This window comes from Musa acuminata, chromosome BXJ2-4, assembly GCF_036884655.1.
Source record: "Musa acuminata AAA Group cultivar baxijiao chromosome BXJ2-4, Cavendish_Baxijiao_AAA, whole genome shotgun sequence".
Classification (NCBI taxonomy): domain Eukaryota; kingdom Viridiplantae; phylum Streptophyta; class Magnoliopsida; order Zingiberales; family Musaceae; genus Musa; species Musa acuminata.
Genome location: NC_088341.1, coordinates 3,179,196 through 3,201,911, shown reverse-complemented (window position 1 = coordinate 3,201,911; position 22,716 = coordinate 3,179,196). Strand labels below are relative to the sequence as shown.

Genomic DNA, 22,716 nt, shown 5'->3' with positions numbered 1-22,716 from the left:
TAAGGAAGTATATCATAAATAAATTTTATTTTCTATTGATAATCCAATCAAATCTATAATATACTTATTTAATTAAATAAGATCATATAATATTATATTATATCAAATAAAAAAGAAAGATAAAAAATTATAAAATTATAAAAATAAGAAAGATAACAAAAAAAAAGTGAAAACTTTTAAAGCATTTGTTTGATAAAACCTCTTTCTTGATACTCAAGTCACAGTGTATTCGATAAAAGGAAAAGCTCATAACATTTGAGAGACGTCATGACTCAAAGAAGGTTCAGTCATTCAGCTTCTCTTTTTATAATATTAGGAGAATAACAATCCACTAGAAGAATCATCTTTACATCTACACAATGGTACAAAATATTTCCAATTTTATTATAAGTAGTGTTGTTTTGATATGATCATGACATGTATTTGGAGTGGCATTGTAGTTATGGTGGGAAAATTAGCATCTCTTACAAGCATATTAACGATGATAAAATTATAAACCAGATTGTGGAATTACAAGCATATTAACGATGAAAAAATTAGCATCTTTGCTGACAACTCCTTTTCATCTTGACTGGGAAATTGGGTCTGAGACAAATTAAGTTGTGTATATACGATGAAGCATGAGTTGTAAGAGAGAGGTATAGATAAGATTCATAATGTTTGAGTGTTGGTGCAGTCAATAATGGAGAAATCGAACATGATATTGAGATGCATTATTACTTTGATTATTGCGTCGACGAGGCCATCTGAGAGGAGACATAAACCATGTTATTTAATCCCTCCCCTTTTTTTATCTCAAGTCAAACGATTAGTATATTACATGGTGTCAATCAACCTTATGCATGCATGCACGTACTTACGGAAAGCTTCCCTTTTGATTCGTTAATGAAGATTAGTGTTAGCTTATTCCAACAATACACTAACATCTCCTCTTAAAATAATTCCAACAATACATAATCAGAGTATTTCCTTTTTTTTGGTTTACAATTGGTATGATTAATCATAGTCTCTTCTTTTGAGTGTTAGAATTGAATGCATGCATCTGAAAGCCAAATGAGTGTTAGAATTGAATGCATGCATCTGAAAGCCAAATTTCAAATGCATGCATGCATCTCTACGTGACGTAAAGATATGAGTTATTTTTTCTTTTGGTCGACACTAGAGATGATTTGTAGGCCAAAAATCCACAACTATTTGCATCGCATAGTAACATTGATAAGATATGAATTGCTCGTAGTCATTTCTTGCTTTACAAATGATTCCACTCCACATGTGCATCACATGCATATCCCAGTCCTCGCCCGAGTCACTCCAGATCGATTCTCGATTGGCGACTCGTCGGCCCAGTCCTCGCCCAAGTCGCTCCAGATCGATTACCGACTAACAACTCGCCAGTCGATTCCTCACCCGTGTCGCTTCAGATTTATTCCTGACTCACATCTCGGCCACATCCGACGCTGCTAGCCCCTTGCCCGAGCCGCTCCATCTCGGTCTCCGACTTGCAACTCGTCGTCCGTAACTCCGAGTCGCACCAAACTAATTACACGACCTACGGCACGACGACCTCTCCTCGTTTGGCTCGACCGCCCGATCAGCAGTCTCGACCCTTCTCAAGGCGCGAGGCGTTGCCCCTCTAGTCCGCCCCACAACGAGCCGACCCCGGTCCCACTCACAACACAATCGTAACATTCTGACCCAGACACGCTTCCCGACCCTTTGAGGACCCCACGACGCGTCTTGACGGGGGTAGAAGTGATAAGGTATATTTTGCCCCCCGGACACGTCACAGCCGATGCGACGCGCCACGTCAGAATCCATACCCCAAGGCGTCGCTTGACACGTCTCGTCCCGATAAACCCGGGACGGCACCATCCCCACACGCCAAAACAGAATCTGTATCGAGGCACTATCTGGTGTGTCCATTACGCTAACCCGTGTACGATCGACCCCCTTGCAACAGTATAAAAACCTCGGGCCGCCCTCCGCACCGAGGGGAGAAAAAAAAAAGGAGGACAACTCTTAACAATCCTTCTCGGGACTGACTTGCTCGTCGGAGGGGCCATGGCCGGGACCACACGACGAGGGTTTTTTTTTTTTTTTTTTTTTTTTTTTTTTTTTTGCATGCGGACAATCACCCGCGAGAGCCGAGCGATTCAACCCGAGGACGCCATCCACCCCACAGCGAGGAGCTGTCAACCGGTCCGAATCCCGACCAACGCTTCCCGAAGGCCCGGCCACCTTCTCTTCCTTGAAGAACGAGAGAGAGAAGAATCGACGACGGAAGCAACAGAGGATGAGGAAGAGGCGGAGGGACGCAGAGCGAAGCGAAACGGATAACCAAAAAGATTGCGGTTTCCGCTTTCATTCGTTTCTCCTCCTTTTAGGGCCGAGAGTGACTGAATTTACCAAACAATCCCTGAAACTTTAAAGGGGTTTTCTCTTAATATATATATATATATATCCTATTTTTCACATCATCTATTTGTAAATATTGAAAATAAGAAGAAAACCAAATATAAAGGTTTGGTGTGTTACTACTCAGACATGCAACTTTTTATGAGCAACATTTATGCTACCAATCTATGGCCTATATTTGTCAAGTCCATCAAGACAATTTGGTAAGTTTAGAAGAAGCATTTGGGTGTTACTATTTGATTTTGTTTCAAACTAAGTTCATGAGAAACTATGATTATGATGAAGCTCATAATTGTTTGGTTCGAATCGGAATTCGAATTGGGTTAAAATCGAAACCAAATCAATCTTTCGTCGATTTCAAATTAAATCGAAATCGATCATGAAAGATTCTGAAATAGCTGGTTTCGGTTCTAATTAAAGCTATCAATTTTTTTATTTTTTTATTTTTTATTTTAATTTTTTTTATGTTTTAAAATTTTAATTAAACTATAATAAAAAAATTAGTAATTTGAATTGAAATTGTCCGTCAATTTTGAAATCAAAATGTTTTTGAAGCCATGATCAAAATTAATCCTCTAGGTTATGGAGCCTATCAATATCACATGTACCCTAAAATAGAATTTATAAATCAGATCATAAAAAATTCGAAGGCATCTATACACTTAAACACTATTTATGAATAGTATTTATAGAATGAATCTATAAAATATAGAAAATATCAAGAATTTGCTTCAGTCTCATATCCATCATAAGACTATTTTAAATAATAAAATAATAAATAAAAAGAGACAAGAATAAATCAATATTTTTAATCATGTGTCATGCAAGGTATACCCCTAAGAGGTTTTGTCTTTTTATAGTCGAGAGTAAAAAATCTAGAATAAGTGATTAGTTTTCTCATCAAATACATCTCTTAAGGAAGTATATCATAAATATTTTTTTTCCTATTGATCGATAATCATAATTAGAATCCAATCAGATCTATAATATATTTATTTAATTAAATAAGATCATATAATGTTAAATTATATCAAAAAAATAAATAAGATCATGTCCAAACTGACGGGCGAGAGCCACTGATCCGAACCGGAACCTGGATCTGACGGCTCTGCTTGACCCGATCGACGCACGTCGAGATTGTGGAATTACCTGGTAAACCAGGCCGGTCCGAACCGTTCGCGTCTTTTTCGACTGAACTCGCCATCAACGCAAGACTCGCGTGACCGAATCTCGATGTCCAAACTGGCGGGCGAGAGCCACTGATCCGAACCGGAACCTGGATCCGACGGCTCTGCTTGACCCGATCGACGCACGTCTCCAATCTCCGATCCCCTCTTCCTCCTCCTCGTCCTCTCGAGTCTATTGATCTCTGGGGGCAGCGGTTCATCGATCTCTTACTGGCCCTGTTAGTCTCTCTCGTGGCGGTGGTCAGGTCCGTTCATTTTCTTGCTTTTCTATGCGTTCGAAGGGGGAGTAGGTCGATGAACGTCAGCATCCGGACTTCCACATCGACCCGTCTCCCGACCCCCCTTCGCCGTCCATTCGTTGGGATCTCTCCTTTAGCTCTATTCTTTGCACCAGAGACTGGGAGAAAAAAGGTACAAATTTGATGGTAGCGTTGATTGATGTGACCCAGTTGATGCTGCAGATCTTGATTGACTTCTGCAGATCTGAGGTGATGGCTATTTTTGAGTCGGCAATAATAGTGCCATAAACATAAAGATCGGTACGGAGTGATGGAGGGCTCGAGCTTGATGATTGATGGATGAGGAAAGTAATTTTCTTTCTGCGCAATAAACTGTTCCCATTCTGTTTGGATGCCTGTAGTTGTCAAATAGACATCTTTAACTATGTACGTATGTTCCAATTTGGTTTAGTTCTCGTACTAAATCTTGCTAATTGGGATATTATCAGTTTGCTGTTCTATCCAGATGATGAATTAAAATATCAATTTTAGCTAGGAAGCTGGATCTGTTTTGTAAGTCGTCAAGAACGGGCAAGCGGCAGATATTGTGAGATGGATTTAACATGGCTTCGGGAGGAATAAGTGGGGAAAACGAAGTAAAGCTGATCATACTAATGGACAGAAGGGCGTGGTTTCCTATGAAGGTGATTGAGATGTCTTCCGTGATTTGAAGGTTTGACTTAGCTACATGATTATGTTTCTCGTTACTTCTCCCAAATTCTGGGTGAAAAGACTCGGGACACTGGAAAATTTTCTCCAGTTATGGTAGCGTACGACTCTTAGATAACGAAATCCCTACTGATGATGTTGCTGGTAAAAATTCCACGAGAATTCTTATTTTGCTGATTTGGGTGTCAACTTCACCTGTCTTGGAAGATCTCTTGTTGCTCTTCATGATTTGTGAAATCTCATACTGCATCATTAGAAGTCGTGTATGCAGAAAATTCCTGTCATCAGAAATTGTTGACTTTGTGAATTGGGTTTATTGCAGTGTTGACTCTGTGCCAGCCTCTGAATTTTTTGGGCAAGACAGGAGATATCCTTGATACACACTAGATGACTGTAATGTGCATGGTCAGAGAGAGCACACAACAATCTGGAGGTTAATTACATCTATGACTGAGAGCAAATAATGCTCTGAAGTTTAGCCAGCCATTGGTTAAGTCATGATTATTTCATGTAAGATTCAACTTGACCCCATATGCAGCTGAAATGGTCTCATGCATTGATGCCAGACAGCCAGGATGAAAAGCTGGTTTTTTATTATCATATTTGATAGTTTTCTTTCTATCTTTTCTGAATGTAAGAAATGTAGTTGGATGCCAAGCATAGCTAACTATATTATTTACTCTCAACACCAGTTCAACTTTGTATTCTTTGAGTGTTGACTATGTATTAGTTGGATAACTGGTACACTGCACTGGTTGTTTAACACTTGAGGGCAATGTATTATTGGTTTGCAAGTAAAACATCTTCCACTTAATTCAAAAGTAAGTTTCCTCTTATTTTTCCTTATTATCTTCCTGTATGATTTTATGAGTCTTGATGATTATTCTTTGAGAGGAATTTTTCTTGGGGCTTTCATGCCATTCCTATCTATCTTTAGGACATTGTGGGGGCACAGAGAGCCTGATTGATTATACTGGTCATCAAGTTCTTTTATATTATTATTAGTGCTTCAGATCTGAAGCATCTTTAAATGAGCAAATTTGCTTAGTAAGCTATTCTTTTCAGTACAGCCCGTTCTAATTTTTTCCTAGTTATTATGTGAAAATTGAGTTGTTGTGATTGATTAGTAACTACAAGTTTATTTATGAATCAAAGATGAAGCTTTTTGAGAGATGTAAACCCAGTTTTTCTTGTAGTGAGTAATGTTAAGAACTAAGAAGCTTAGTGGTGTTTAAAGCAGTCTTTTAGCAATGTGATCTCAGGAGTCCTGTAAAGTTAAAGAGCTGTGGTGTTTAAAGCAGTCTTGTAAGGACATGTTTGATGAAAGCTTAGTCTTCAAGCAATGATGAAGTAGGCTTATTTAATGGTGATAAGGCAGCAGTAGCTTCAGCACAACAATTATTGACATTGGTCTCACGGTAATGCCTTATCACACAGCTTTCTACAACCTTTTGATGCATGGAGAAAGAACAAACCAAAATTCATGTAGACCACAGTATGGTATACTAATTAAAATACAAATTACGTGCTCTAAGAACAAAAAGAGAAGCAATGTTGATCACCTATTTGATCGTGGACTTCCTGTCGTTCCTGGATCGTCGGCCGGCGGCTGATCTGCCACCCTCGTTCTTCAGCATATGGAGCAGGAAATCGTTCCAGTTGTCGATCGGCCCCGGCAAGCACCAGTGGACGCAGTCATTGTAGAGAGTCACGTTCTCGTCGGGGCGGTGGCCGAACCGGCCCGGGTGACCGTCCGGCCTTAGTAGCATCGCCTCCGTGGTGTCCAGCAACCGGAACCTGACGCCCTTCTCCTTCCCCTCGCCCTCCGCCGCCCGGTACTCCTCCAGCTGCGCCATGTACATCTCCAGGTTGTAGCCGTCCATCCTTGTCTCGTTGCCCCGGAACGGCCGCTGCCGCACGCAGTTGCCCCCCTTGTTCCACTCGCCGTTCTCGAAGTGCGACGGCGCGAAGGTCCGGAGGAACACCGTGCCCCTGAAGCCCGGGAGGTCGTTGAAGGCCCGGAGCGCGGCCCTGAAGGCCCTCCGGTAGCTGTAGTACATGGTCAGGTCGGTGACGTTGGGGTGGAGGCAGTAGTGGCAGCCGACGAGCTGGTCGGCCTCGAAGAACATGGTGGGGCGGAAGAACCAGTGGCCGGCGGAGACGATGACGTAGTCGAACGGCGTCATCTGGGTGGTCCAGTTGGTGTCCACTTGGTCCAGGTGGAGGTTGAAGAGGCCGGTGAGGGTTGGGCCATTGGGGTCGGCTTCGTGTGCCCTCACCAGGAACGGAGACCAGAAGCTGGCCACCGTGAAGTTGTGGGTCGGGAAGTGATACCGCCGGAACTTCTCATCTTCAGTGACCGACGCATCCACCGCATATGTGACCTATAAATTTAACGAAGCATATATGGAAATCCTTTCGAAAAGATGATATGTGATTGGCTCTACATTTTAGTGTATGCATGTAAGACACCAGAAATGTTAGGACAGGGAAAGGGTACCCACTCCACCCCTACAGGCCAAGAAATAATATTGCTCTATGCACAAAGGATGGTTAGGCTCTAACCAAGTAGAAATAAAAGAACAAAGGACAGATATATCTATGGAACACTACAAAAGTCCATTGCTGGCTAGTCTGAAGTTAAAATGCTTAACCTTCCTATTTATAAGCTGAAAAGATACACAACTCTTTTGTCCTCCTCCTACCAAACCCAATAGATTGAGTTAATATAAATGTGAAATATTTTTCTAGCAAAAGATTTGAGCTTTTACCTTCCACCAACTGACTGCTTATTGGCACAAAGAATGATCTTAAAGTTGTATACTTGCTACAAGATAACCTTGCAATATATATATATGTATATATATATAGATGAAAGTATGCTACTGAGAGTTGAGGACTAGTTATCATCACTGACAAAAATTCCATAGGATACTATCCTACAAAAAGTGAATAGAGCACATGACATCTATGCCCTCTCCCCTCTCATGTCAACCTTCCACTGTAGCTGTGAAGTTCTTTGTGCAGTGTGCTGATTGGTTCAGCTCAGCTTAAGGGTGGTGAGTCATTCTGGCCATCGATGCCTATGAACATAATACAGCTTCCTTCTTCGAGTGGAAGGTGAGAGAACAAAGATTAGAGAGGGGCTTACTCTGAGCAGGAGGCAGATGAGGGATTGCATTTGGTTCCTCCCCACCGAGTCTCCAACGAAGGCCAGTGACTTCCCTCTGACGAGCTCCAAGAACTGCGCCGGGTTAAAGATGGGCAGATCGCAGTCGTTCGGCTTCCACCTCCACTTCAGGAACTCCGTGTCCGGCCTCCCAAACTTCATGCAGTTCTGGTGCTCATGGATGGCCCAGCACGTCTCGTTGGTGTAGTAAGGCGCGTTAGGGTTGGGCACCCACTCCCCCCTAAAGATATCACATGAGCTCTTGGCCATCGTCACACCAGCCATGGCGTCACGGCTCATGTCACGAGAAGAAGAAGATGAAAAGGAAGAGGAAGAAGAAAGAGAAGGAGAAGGGGAGGAAGGTGGAGAGGATAAGTTTCTCCATGCGAACGATGTGGCTAGCAAAGGGAAGAGATAGAGAGGAATGATGGTGAGGAGGAACAAGGTGGCAGTGAGGAGGAGGACTATCCTGGGGGTGTTCTGCAGGCTTGTTCTGCTGCTCCCATTCTGAAGCTCTGGAGAATAAGGCTTCATGATATGATATGGTGTAAGAAGAAGGTTCTCCCACCTCATATGCTGCAGCTCTCCATTTATAGTTGTCCATGCTGCAAAAGACCACAGTGGCTAGCTTGAGAGAGAAGAAGAAACCTATTCTCCTGCCCAAATAATTTGCATGTACAGGAACTAATCAGGATGGTATGGTACAGAAACAAAAAAAAATTAAGCTGTTGTTAGAATGTTCAGTCATGAAGTTGCCAAAGCACCTACTCCTTCCACAGACTCAAAACAGAAAGAGAGAGAGAGAGAGAGAGAGAGAGAAAGAGAGTTTCTGAAAGGTACTGAAGAATACATAATAAGAACAAGTTGAGGAAAGTAAAGCATGCAAAAGGAGTCAATATCTTATTATAGACGCAGGTTTGATTACGGATGAAATATTTGGTGGGGGAATCCATAAACAATGAAAACTTTCTAAGAGTGTAGGCTCATACATTAATCATGTCCATGTCACCACATACAAGTAGAAAGATGATAAGATACCAACCCTATTTGAAGGGTATTTAATCCAGAAACATGTGTTCTCACACATTGTATATTTGACCCTTCAAGATTTAATATTGCATGCATTCCATTTCTGTCATCTTCCATCCAATAAACTCAAGTTTATTACTGAATTTGAGAGGAGTACTAATATCTCCACCAGTTATTTCACCATTAATGTTTCTCAATATTTTGAGAGGAGTACTAATATCAATTCAAGTCTCAATGTTGTTATGCTAATGGTCAATTAATGAAGATTAACCATATGATAATAGAAGTTTTTGAGTTACATCAGTCTCTTTTGTATGATAATGCCACAAAACATATAATTATTTTAAGAATTCACCAGGGCCTATTAATTGATTAATAATGCTAAATAATTCATCTATCAATCAGGGAGGACATATCATATTTGATTCCTTGCTTTCCACCAAATGGAGGACATAGTTTAGTGTGGCTTAATTCTTTATGCCCCTACTTCTGGTAGCATAGCTATCAAGTTTTTTCTTTCTTTTTCTTTCTACAAGTGCTTGAAGGAGTTGAATTCCCTGCTCAGTTAAATTTATATACAACCCTTGATTTATTATGATATTACTCCTTGAAAAATCATACTTTGCGATCCAACCATAAATAATTTGACAAAATTGTCTTTGATAGGAGAGTCATTATATGATAAAACACCCTTATTTAGGCTCTTCATCTGACATATTTTTCATCCTCTGTTGCAATAGGAATGAGTGTTAGAGAAGAGAGAGTTGAGGATCATATAAAAGCACATACTGTGTTGGGTGAAGCATAATTTTAGTTCTAAGATTGTTGATTAAAAAGAGAATAGAAATAAGAGTGCAAGGATAGTTTGTGTACAAAAAAAAGGTATAATTTTTTCTGTGTCACAAAGCATATGTAATGGTCATAATTTAGGGTTCTAAGGTGTCATAATAAGAGTCTAGGAGGTGGGTGAGCTAAACCAAGAGAATAGGGATAAAAAGAAAGGACATAAACAAAAGATAGTTCACTTATAAGTTGGGAGGGGAGAATTAGATTCCCGTCCGTTTGGCTAAAAACAAAGGTGGGATATAAGAAAAAGGAACACCACACATGCCAACAGCCTTTGATCTATACGATTTAGTATGTGTCCAACCACAAGCAAATATTGCTGATGAGACAGAGGTCAAATGCAAGATTCACCAAGATCTACTCTAATATTACAAATCCATACCTTTCATGACTCGTAGAGCTTAAGCTTTGAATCGACAGTGATCGATCATTTTAATTCCTGCATTATTTTTCTGAGAGACTTTGTGCCATGACAAGGAGAAGCACTCATCCATCACACTCCCTGAGGATTATAGCGTTCATGACTTTTCCAGGGAGATTACCTTGTCACAGTTCAAAACCACATGAACAATGCCTCCTCCATTTCGCTCCACCGGTGCATTTTTGGACGAAGAGACGTGAGAATATTTTGGCGGCTGCCGACAGCACTGCTGATACCGAGGTCCCATCTCAAGATGAATCCATGCAACATGATGGTCTCAGCATCAATGAATGATGAAGAAATTAGGTACAAGGTGTGCGTCTTGTACAGGTAGGCAGTAGATATCACTGGTGTTTGGTGCACCTTGCATGTCATCACCTCTGTCAAAGTCCCATTGCCACCGGTGCGATGGAGAGAAAAGACCAAGCATGATTAAAGGTGACAATGAGCTTCGAACCAAACAAGAATCTGTCATGCTAGCTGCAACAACTGGACCGATTCCAACCCACTTCCCTTGTGTGCTTAAGTGATGCTTCTTCTGATCTGCGGTCAAGAAAACAACAAGGAGGAAAAATAATATTAAAGGATTGTTTACTTTCAAGTTGCAGTAGTTAAAGTGTCTAACATGATGGTTTTGTAATTTCTGAATTGTTTCACATATATATATTCATAACCTTTGTGGTTTTGGAAGGATATATGAAATTGTAAATGAGTAACACATAGAACAATATATATTGGCGAACAAATATGAAATTGACATATGAAATCTGGCATGCATGTCTTTTAAAACTATGTCCATATCAAGTTATGAGATATATGCACATAACAGGAAATAATATAAGAGATTTTAGGATGATCAATATTATTTTATGAGGTACAAACTTCATAATCGAAGCATATTAGCTATTTAATAAAGACACCAATATATATTATTAAGTCATAGAGATTTTAAAGTATAATAAAGATCAGAAGATTTGGTCAACAAAGTCAGGGATCTTGTGTTAAATTTTCAATCCCTTTTTGTCAAAAAAACAAAAACCCATGTCTGCATCAGACCTAAAAAGCAGCTCGAAGATCATACTTACATTTAGTATGTTCTCTGCAATGGGTGGTCTTTTTTTCCTTCCATGTAATTGATCACTACTTCAAAATACCACCATGATTTTTCTTCTTTCATATGCTTCTGTGGGTTACATGAATGATACACTTCAAGTCAGATCCAAATGCTGCAATCTGACCTAATGACAACAAAAAGTATCTAAGCAATCAAAATAGCCTCCTGCACATGTTGGATGTTAAGCTGAAGCATCTGTAGAACAATTATGTGAAATGGCCAACATCTATTTAAAGGATTGCAAGTGGCATGAAGCCAAAAAGGGGCAGGCACAAAGCTGGAATAGCATGCACAATGACCCGGTGGAACAGCAAACAACCAAATTCTGCACTAAAGAAGATCCTAAACCAATAAAAATCTAATACAACAATCAAAAGTCCTGAGAGTTTCCAGTCAGCTGGTTTGATCTACTCAGTATCTCTCATCAGAATTTAGCAAGAGGTCATAAATAAATACACTTGAACAGTTAAGTACTAGCTTTGCCCAGCAAAACTAATCAGTAGTCACTATAAATATTTTGGAGGGATTTAGTGCTCCTTACATTCCTCCAGCTTCCAATCAGTGAAGAAATTTAAGACGAATGACAAATTTAAGAGCATCCACATGGTTAAGTAAAATTATCAGTGTGTCAGAAATAAATTTCCGACAAAATGAATAAATTAACATCCATAATGTGAGCTTAGAAGAGTTGCCATTGTGGCTCAAAGTTCTTTCACCGATTTATTTGCAAGATAAAAATAGTGTCCTAGATCTTTTACATGCGTCTGCGAACATAAAGTTAGAAACAACCTGAAGCTAACTTAGCAGTCTGATTCTGGACCAAGGGAACTTGAACTGCAACATGCAAAGATAACACAGTCGTTTTGCTTTCCAGTTCAAAATTAATAAGAAACTTTCATTCGGTGGTAGCAAAACAAAACCATAGCATGCATAAGGTTGTTATATCGGACCAATGTTCTTCAACTCAGATTAGGCCTGTAGATTGAGCTGTCATCTTCTCTTTCATGCTGGAGGAGTTGCTCTCACTGTAGCTTGATGTGCACCAAGAAGGGATAATACTTCAGACTACAGTGCATGATCCTGGAAACCATGACTCTTCCTGTTGTTAGGAACTCAATCCAACAGCATACAAACACACATCACAAGATTAATAAGGCCATTGCTTGAGTATTCATATATCTCAGGAGCACTGAATCTATACCTGTACAGCTGGTCCAGTATATCTGCCTGAACGCATGTGAAGATCATCTGGAGCTTCTATAGCCTCAAGCCATGCATATTCATCTTCATTCTCATTCACTAAAATTCTACTCACAGGAGCTGTCAAATTAAACTTGTCACATACTATCGATTCTCCGAAGAAACAAAGGACAATTTTCACAAATTGTTTCATAAACAATTAAAATGGAAGCCTCCGGTCAATTCAACCAAGTTGTTCGGTCAAGAATTTCCTCCATGTGACATCATTCAACTACTTCTAAAATCAAGTAAGAAAGCTCCATAGCCTTGATAGTAGCAAAAGTTTCTTTTTCAGAGTATATATTTACAATAGTCATGAATACATAAAGGCCAACATGCTTCATATTAGAACTAACTCGTTCATATAAAAATTGATAAACTATCAGCACAAAGCCAATTGTTTCTTCAAAAGTGTTACTGTTGAACACCTTTTTGGTGATAAAGAGGATTTTGTCTAGCATTTATAATATATAACTGGTTAATTTTTTTCCCATGCCTTTTCATCAGGTGTACATGTGCACAAGCACAAGTCGATCGGAGGGGGCTACACAGCTTCAGGTTAGAATTATATTCTTTTCCCCTTATTTCATCCTTCAGGCAGGGATTGGCTGAGCATTATGATCATATGAAAGCACAGAGATCTTTGCACCATAATGTATTCATGATCATAATTTCAATATGCATAGATTCATGTATTCATAATCATAATCTCTACAAATACTTTAAACAAAAAAATCTGTTTGTAGATCAGCGAACGTTGCGCTTATTTATTTCAAATGACAAAATATCAACTATAGTATAGAGTTGGTAAAGCAGACACTGGTGAAGATTGGCTATCTTTACTTACTGAAAGTGGAGTATGGGTAATCATGGTAATAGGTACAACACCGTCCTGCTTCCTCAGAATATGGTGGAGCCAAGACATCAAGAACAGCACAAGAAGTCACTGCAGTGAAACAATGCAAGTTGCCACCACTTCTTGGGAATAGAACAGTGGTTGGACATGGTGCTGTCAGAACAGTGTCCATGTGTAATTTTGCCAATGTTACTGCACAAACAAGAAAAGTTGAAACACATTTTTGGGAACTAAAGATTATGTTTTAAACCATGATGTGAAAACACACACAATTTGCCCGGAAAAATAAAATGGAACTACAAAGATCTCCAATATACAAAAGCAAGCTTCTACAAGCAAACCTAGTATCATAGAAAGCTGCAGAAAAGAATGCAGGCAGTTCAGATTACTCTTTGTTTTGTCTTTTAATACCAAGATGCAGCTCTTATTTCCTGGTATTAATCCTTCCACCATCCCCCACCCAACAAAAAAAAGTGCATGAAAAAGAAACAAGAAATAAAATTAGCAATTCCAGCCCTGTGTCATATATATATATATATATATATATATATATATATATATATATATATGTATATATATATATATGTATATGTATATATATATATGTATATGTATATATATATATATATATATGTATATATATATGTATATGTATATATATATGTATATGTATATATATATGTATATGTATATATATATGTATATGTATATATATGTATGTATATATATATATATGTATGTATATATATATATGTATATATATATATATATGTATATATATATATATATGTATATATATATATATATATAATATGTATGCATATATATAATATGTATGTATACATATACATACATACATATATATAAAGACCAGCTACAGATGACAAAATTATTCAAGCTTGCAGTGTCCTCAGACCTCTTAATTCTGCTGAATAGTCTAGTTAGATTATACTAGATTTAAGCCGGAAAAATTTAGAAATACACCCTAGAAGCTTGATTTAACCAATACTATTAGAGTGAAGGAATCCAACTCCAACTGAGCCCATTAGGAATTGGGATTGTGATGTATGTGTCTGTAAACTGCAGGAGGATGGTTGAGCACATAGTTTGAGATGGGAACTAATATCAAGGCTTACATCAATATCCTCTCACTTTGTTCATAAATCAAAATCTAACAAAGTTATAAAAGGAGTGATAATGTGTTGTCATACTAAGAACCACATAACTAAGTTTGGTAAAATGTTCATGTACAGATTCAAGTACATATATTCCATGGATTCACACACATGTCAACAGACAGAAACATATCTGTATTCAGATATACTAAAACCAAAACTGCTACAGAATAAACAAGGGGAAGCCAACACAAATATAACTCTGAAAAACTGCATTAGCAACCAGTGTATTACCTCCATAAAGATTGAAAATAAAGATTTGACATGTGAAAACTGGACTCTTTATGTTTCAGTCATTATCATACCATCCACATGTCTGTTAAAGTCTGTTCGTCGACAATTCAACAAAAAAAGTCAAAATAGCAACCAATATATTACCTCCATAAAGATTGAAAGTAAAGGTTTGACATGTGAAAACTGGACTCTTTATGTTTCAGTCATTATCATACCATACACGTCTGTTAAAGTCTGTTCGTCAACAATTCAACAAAAAAAAGTCAAAATCCCTTCAGAATATCAGACCCTTTTCTGGCTCAAGAAACATCAAACAATTTAACCAACATCAACAGTATCCAGGATTATGATAGAAATGCAATATTTATTAAAAACTTAAAAGCAGACCAGGAAAGTCATCTGGCTTGTTACTTCGCGTCGAGCAGGCAGGCTCTATCCAATCATATGACTTCACATGCATAGAACCATATAGAACCTTACTTAACACAGTCATCCCAGGATGGTCATGAAGTGGAATAACAGATGAAGTGGGCAAGCAGAATATACCAATCTGCATCAACAGATAAAAGATCAAGGGCCTAGTATTATACAAAAGAAATGGAGAAATGAAGACCATCAGATAGGTAAATAACTTTATCAAGTTTTAATCTATCGGACTATTCACTATTTCATCAAATAAGATCTTGGTCTTGTTTTCTTATTTTCTAGAAATTTCATTCATCTGACATTATTTCCCAATATATTTAAAGGAGTACTAAAAAAAATATTCTAATTAGGTAACAAATGATGGCTAATCCCATTCCTTGATTTGATAAGTATCATATTTCTGCTTGTTTGCCTTAATACTCAACCAATTACATCATCTAAATGTTCATTCAGAAAAGGATAGCTGACCATTTCATCAAAGTTATTTTCCAATTTTGAGAAACCTACACCATGTCAAAATAGTAGCAGGCCTTATTTTATTCAAAATTAGATATACAGCTGAAAAGGATAGCCATAAAATTGATTAATTCCAGCCCTTAATTTGGTAAGTATCAGATTTCTGCTCGTTTCCATTATAGACAGACAATCATATCACTTAAATGTCCTTTTAGGAAAGGAAAGGTGACCAATTCATAAAAGTTATTTTCTGACTTTAAGAACCCTGCTCCATGTCAAAATGGTACAAACCTTAGGTTATCAAAATTTGATATTCAACTGAAAAGGATAGTCATAAAAATAGACAAGCTCAGTGCAAAAGGCTCTTGCCAGCGAGGGTCTGCAACGGTTATCTGATAAAAATAAAGCAATTTCCTCTTGCCTCTCACAATAATGATAATATTACTGCACAGCTCATCAATAATTGGTTGCCTTACACCTAGTCAAATGTTTATTGCAAGAATCTCAATGTCTTCATCATGATCAAGAATATAAATTTTAAGCAAATGAAACTGTAATCTCAGATATAAAAATAATTTCAAGTCAGAGACAAACATGACTGGTCGATTGAAACTTACCGAAAAACTATTGCACTCATATATGTGCAAGTATGTTATCGGTTGAGCCCATCGAGCTACCCTGGTTGAATGTTTATATATGCTTGAGCCAAAAAAGCCATGACCCCTATCATCCTCCAGATCATCAGCTTTGAGTCCGACTTCCACTGGACTGATTGTATCTGAACAGCATAAATACCATTCAAGAACCAGTGATTAAAAAATGATAAAACAGAAATGACTTCTTTTCGGTTTATCTTAACGTAAGAGAACAGTGTCTAAGGTTCACAAACGGAAGCTGCTAGAAATAACCTCAATGATTATTTATGTTTTTGGCCATTCAAGCCTTGAGTCGATCAAAACTGGTGCACAAAAATATGTAGACCACCAAGTAGGACAACAGTTTTGACATAAAAAGAGATCATGGATACAAACACATGCATCGTATACAAACACAAACAACAAAACCTACTTGTATGGTGTTTCATTTCCTTTAGTTAAATATCCAAAAGAAAAAACTCCTATCGCAAATTTCAAAGAACACGGTAATACAAACACAAAGACATGCATTGGTAAAATGATCGAGATTGAAACTACTGACGCCATCCAGGTACCCTAAACGTCGATTGAGATCCAAGTATTCCGAAATTTTCTTTTAATTTTCCTTTATACATGATATGATTGTGGACTAGGGTTTCTGATGCTAGTCGGAGAAAAAAACATCAAAGTCCTCAAATTGAGTAGACTCGATGAGAAAAATCTTCGCAATAGAGAAATCCAATTGAAATTGAGAGGAAAACAGTAGAGAAGCAACACGGCACAAGCACGGAAAGAAATGAAATGCATTAAGAGAGGAACAATGCGGAGAGAGAGGCTTACCCAAGAGGGCAGCTATCTTTCGGATGGCGGAGGTGGGAGGAGGAGAGGAAGCGGCGGCCGAAGGCGAGAAGGTCTTTTTGCAGAGCTCGTAGAGCGCCTGCACTGACGAGCCCCTCGCCATGAATCCCCAAAACGCCCGCCTCTTCTTTTCTATGGATGTCATCTATATATATATATATATACATATACATATATATATATATATATATATATATATATATATATATATATATATATATATATATATATATATATATATATATATATATATATGTATATGTATATATATATGTATATGTATATGTATATGTATATGTATATATATATATATGTATATGTATATGTATATATATATATATATGTATATGTATATATATATATGTATATATATATATATGTATATATACATATATAAAAAAATATATGTATATATATATGTATATATACATATATATATATATATACATATATATATATATACACATATATATATATATACACACACACACACACATATATATATATATATATATATATATATACACATATATATTTATACATATATATGTATATATATATACATGTATATATATATGTGTGTATATATATGTATATATATATGTATATATGTATGTATATATATATAAAGCCCCGCACTTGCATTGAAGCAGTTGTTACATGCTGGGATAAGCTATTTCTTATTTTTATTTTCTATTGGTGCAATGATGTCCCCTGTAAGAAAATTATTTTGGATCAGAATTTTGGTTATTATTTTTATTACACTATAAAGAGACGATGCAGTGTGTTCTAACGATATGATTGAAAATGATTTAAGCTGCTAAAGCATTTTAGTGTTGGGATAATGAACCAAATTTGAGTCTAATCTAATTTTAATATGATATACCTGAATTTAAGCATTACTGAACTCTTAAATCAACCCAATCCACTTAATATAGATTAGGGTACATGTTAATTATGTTTGGAAGACATTGACATGACAAACATATAAGTTAAAACCTAGTTGACAAGTGAATCCTCGTAATAACTTGTCAGTTATGTTCTCTTGACGAGTGATAGTCGAATTGAAAGACATATAAACTTAATTAATCATACGTGGTCGAATACTTGACTATTCAATCCTAAGAAAAGCACAATTAAGCAACGTGAATCGTAGGAGGGATGAACGTTATACCATGCCCTCATCCAAAATGTCGCACGTCCCCTCTTAATGCCCAATGATGTTGAATGCAATGGTTCTCAAACCACTTATAAAAGAGACTCCCAAGATATATATTTTGGAGATTCACCTTCTTGGTCTTGTTGATTAATTTGCCTAATCCGTCTGATCCGAATAGTCTCAGGCTTTTTAACCTCGGGAACTGACTTAGTCTTGCAAGACTGATGTATTATGGAATCTTAAGTAAAAACTCAGATAATCTTGGAATAAGCCTTGGTTGGATTTGACTCACCTCTCCAACTTGGACAATCAAAATTTGATTTAATATATTAGCACTAGAAGGAGGGATGCCAAGCATGTCTCGAGAAAATTTTGCGAGACCATTAAAGTCGAACTCGGATGAGGCTAACCAATTGAATATACTGAACGATCCAAGAGGGCCGAGCTCGATGGTGTCGAATGCTCCTCTATCAAACCCCTTGGTTTCGGTTCTCCAAGGGTTTGATCATGCTCCTATCCTCTAACTTCCTAATCGCCAACTTTTTTACTGACTATTCTAGGATCCACCAATTAACCCACCTCTTTTCCAACCAACAGCTCCATTTGCCCAAACTATCACCATTCTACTTTTTATAGTCTAACTTAGCAAGTCTAGTTCTTGATAGGGGTATTCTAGTCTCTTGCTCTATATCTCTCCTAACGAACCTAATTATTGTAATAAGGAACACATTAAAATCCTCATACCCCTCATTTCGTTGCTCCGGTGCTTCCACCCATCCTTACCCCTAGCATGATGGTAGAGTCAGGCCCACCAACGGTCGAGTCATAACCAGAAATTTACTCTTCAATTCACCCCTCATAAGTTCCACCTCCTCAACCGTACTAGGATGCTAAGGTCCGTGGCTCGAGGATATTAAAAGAGATATAAGACAGGAAAAGTAACCTGAAATCTACACCTATCTTAAGTCCTCAATTGTCAAGAGCATAATGGAAGAGTCTATTCCAAGGCTTTCACTTCCCAAATGATATTATTTGAGATGGCCAACTCTTTTATGTGCTAAACTTTTCCGACCACTCTTAGCGGTGTAGCAAGGAAATGGTTTTCAAAGTTTTCACCTAAATTCATCTCATCTTTTGGATAACTAGTAAAAGAATTTTAGTTAAATTTTATTTGCTATAAGATACTAAAGAAACTAACTATTTCTAAGAGAAACCAATTATCTCTCTCTTAGAAATTCAACAAATGAACAAAGAGTCCCTTGCTAGTTATATAAAAAGATTTCATGATGAAGTTAGACCGGTGACTCACCTAAATCCATCTGTTCTGATTAACGCTTATATCGACAACTATCAACTTTTGAAGTTCTTTTATTTAGTTATCATATGACTGCTGACCATTTTTCTAGAGCTCCTGCTGGAGGCCAATCGTCATATCATAGTATAATCCATAATTACAAGAAAAAGAAACTCTGAACCTAAGAAAGTCCCAAGGGAGGAGAGGAGTTCATGAGTGGGCAATTTGGAGTGCCCCCCACAATGACAAACCAAGGGTTGATTGGGACCCCCTTGTAGAGATTTGACGCCACTGAATACGTTGCATACCGAAGTGTTCGTGCAGATAAAAGAGAAGAGGTTGCTTCACACCCGCCACTCTTTACGGGGGTCCTCCAACTCATCTAAGTCATTCAAAATACTATTACTCCTATCAAGATTATGAGCATGACACATAAGATTATTACGATTTAAAATTATAAATCAAGGAGCTCATCTAGAAGGGGAAGCTTAATCGTTACTTACATAGGGTGCGAGAGCCTTCCCCCTACAAAGCTCAATTGAGTGTTAGGTGGATATCATTGTGTGGGGACCTATATTTAGAGAACCAATTCCACATCCAAAAATAATTATGTGAGGGACCCTCCATATAAAAGATTTTGCCCTTTAGGAGATCCTCCGATTATATTTAAGGAAGAAGAGATTGAGCACATTGATCCTCATCATAATGATGCTATGGTGGTCACCTCAAGATCACCAATGTAATGATAAAAAGAATTTTAGTAGACACGGGAAGTTATGCCAACATATCATATACTATGATGCTTTCTTGAAGATCGGGGTTAAGCATAAATGACTTCCAACTGATCTCCTCTATACTCATTGGCTTTAGTGAGATTCCATAACTCCCTAGATTTGTATATTACTTTTGGATTTGATGATTGCTCTAAAATTATGAAGATAAAATTTCTAGTCATTCGATATTTTATTCGCCTATAATACAATCATTGGTCACTAACCCTCAATTGTTTGCGTATAGTTATCTTGATTTACTACATGATTTGAAAGTTTTCCACCAAACTCTGGGGTTGGAGTAGTCAAGAGAGACTCATGGGAGTCCCGTCATTATTACCTCACCTCTATATAACAACCTTATTTTTCCTTCCAATTGTTGAACTCTATATAAATAATTTTTTTTTATTGTTCCTAGTGAACTCACTCTTCTCACCTTATTAATCCTAATCAACTTGCATCATCTAACCACAATAAATACTAATTTTCTTTGAATAATTTGTTACATGATATATTTTTTCATTTTATTCTCTATTAGAGCAATATTTATTTATTTTTGAATGAGACCATCTTTTATATTATTAAATCTTATTTCTAACCTTCGAAAAATATTATTTTTTTAATCCCAGCACTTTGATCGATAAAGAATTATTGACCTTTTAATTATTTAATATTTTTTCTTTAAATCTAAGGGGAATATAAATAAATCAAAATATCTCTGTTGCCTCTCTCAAATTTTACATCTAAATTTTTCTCTATCAATAATATCTTCATCATTATTATTTTTTTTTTTGTCGAATGATGCATCTAAGATAACTAAAATATTACAATATTTTTTTATTCATCTATTTAAAATACATCCTTATTTTTTAATAGTATTTCAAAGATTATATTTCATGTATTTGGTCATGATTCTTCTTAGCCTAAAACATTTATTTTCAAAAATTATCTTGATAGCTAAAGTTAAAATTAAGTCCAAATAATTTTTTATCAATCAAAATAATATCGTGAATATGACATAATATAAATCATGGGGATATTTTCCACCTATGACAAGAACATTTGTTTATTACTAACGTACAATCCTAACACTACAAATCATTATATCATACATATCTTTTATCAAATTAATATAATTATTTAGTATATTTCCCTTTTACATATGAAACTAATGTAGTAATGGATATGGATCACCTTTTGGGAATCTTTTATATTGCACCATCTGTGGGCTATAATGGATCAAGTTTGGCAACACTGTATCCATGAAAATTCCTATATGCTTAATAACTTGTTAATATTAAATAGCAGAGGCACCAGTAAAAATATCTAAATTAATCCTAATTAAACTTTTAATGATCAAAATAATATCATCCATGTGGATCTGTTCTAGATATGACATAAATCTGTTCATTACTACATATATATAATTACTAAATATACCTCTATAAAACAAAGATTATGATGGATATGGATTGCCCCTTAAAATTTATTGTCCATGAAAATTTCTATATGCTAAAGAACTTGAAGTTTCTTAATGATAAGTCTTTCCTCCACAGGATAAAAGGGCCAGTTATAGAAGGCAAAAGCCTTCCTCCTCAAGTCTCCTCTTCTAAATTGCCCACCTCAAGTTTAGCATCACCTTTAAATCCTTGACAAGAGAATGATAGCTTAATTGGACATTGGTTGTTGGACGCGGAAGCTTGAAGCTGTAAAGTGGCTTTGGTAATGATGGTATGGCAACAAGATAAGGCTTTTTGGTTCCCTATGTTACTCTGCACACAAGTGCTCTCTGCATGTACTCCTGTTCTTGGTGAGGATGCATCGATGGAGCTACCTCAACAGTCCTGCCATCTTCGAAGGTGGAAAATAGCAGCCTGCAGTAAACTATTCTCCACCAAGTCCATGAGTAAGTTTAGGAAGTGAGATAAAGAAGACACCTACCAGCCATTCTAGACAAAAGAAAAGCAACATATACTCTCTAATAATCTAAAGCTTTGATGCCTTTGTTACTTGGAGATAAGCTCAAGGGATTACTTTAAGAAGTGACAGTATTATATTCTAGTGAAAGTACCAGTAATCTAGTTTTCATGTAGAGCCATGATATATAGATCTTGTCATCCTGGCATGCATGTCTTCTTGAAGTGCAACAGTTTCAGAATATGTGCCTTCTCTAAAAAAGCAGATGCTTTAACCTGTTGTTTATCTTCAGATGATTGATCTTTAGTCCTCCAAAACATTAATCTTTAGAGTATTATGTTATGTTTGGCTTTCAAATTAGTGCATCTAATGCACTGAACAACTGCCAAATGGATCCAAGTAGGACTATTTTATATATAAAGGAATGCTGCTTATGAATTGTTAGTGATTTCATTATTTGTCAGCCAAAAATCTATTTTAAGAGTTTAACTAGGGTTGCAAGTCACATATGGTGAGTGTTTGGAGACAAGACCTTCCTCCATGAGCTAAAAAGACATCAGGAGGCAAGA

At 36.9% G+C, this 22,716-nt stretch overlaps 2 protein-coding genes and 1 long non-coding RNA gene across 8 annotated transcripts; 1 reads left to right on the top strand and 2 right to left on the bottom strand.

Moving 5' to 3' along the window:
- The first annotated feature begins 3,713 nt into the window (after positions 1–3,713).
- On the top strand, positions 3,714–5,383 carry LOC135608908 (uncharacterized). 2 transcript variants are annotated; one of them, XR_010485641.1, is made up of 3 exons: positions 3,714–4,013; positions 4,084–4,524; positions 4,872–5,383. It is a non-coding gene; the product is annotated as an uncharacterized LOC135608908 (long non-coding RNA). The 2 variants fall into 2 exon arrangements; XR_010485640.1 differs by having other exon boundaries at positions 4,084–4,553.
- A 551-nt stretch (positions 5,384–5,934) lies between these two features.
- LOC135609510 (protein trichome birefringence-like 19) lies at positions 5,935–8,542 on the bottom strand. Its single transcript, XM_065102853.1, has 2 exons — positions 7,701–8,542; positions 5,935–6,933 (listed from the first exon to the last, which is right to left on the bottom strand). The coding sequence occupies exons 1-2, from the start codon at positions 8,289–8,291 to the stop codon at positions 6,112–6,114; spliced, it is 1,413 nt and encodes a 470-aa protein (XP_064958925.1). The 5' UTR covers positions 8,292–8,542; the 3' UTR covers positions 5,935–6,111.
- Positions 8,543–9,855: 1,313 nt separating this feature from the next.
- LOC103980555 (plant cysteine oxidase 3) lies at positions 9,856–17,137 on the bottom strand. 5 transcript variants are annotated; one of them, XR_010485799.1, is made up of 8 exons: positions 16,990–17,137; positions 16,132–16,292; positions 15,020–15,182; positions 13,215–13,415; positions 12,330–12,448; positions 11,918–12,240; positions 11,100–11,252; positions 9,856–10,557 (listed from the first exon to the last, which is right to left on the bottom strand). XR_010485799.1 is itself a non-coding variant. In XM_065102851.1 (6 exons), exons 1-6 carry the CDS (start codon positions 17,108–17,110, stop codon positions 12,151–12,153), a joined length of 855 nt encoding a protein of 284 aa, XP_064958923.1. In that variant the 5' UTR covers positions 17,111–17,137; the 3' UTR covers positions 11,823–12,150. The 5 variants fall into 5 exon arrangements, 3 of the variants coding, with proteins under 3 accessions (XP_064958923.1, XP_009395266.2, XP_009395267.2); XR_010485800.1 differs by having other exon boundaries at positions 11,100–11,197; XM_065102851.1 differs by lacking the exons at positions 9,856–10,557; positions 11,100–11,252 and having other exon boundaries at positions 11,823–12,240.
- Between the last annotated feature and the right edge of the window lie 5,579 nt (positions 17,138–22,716).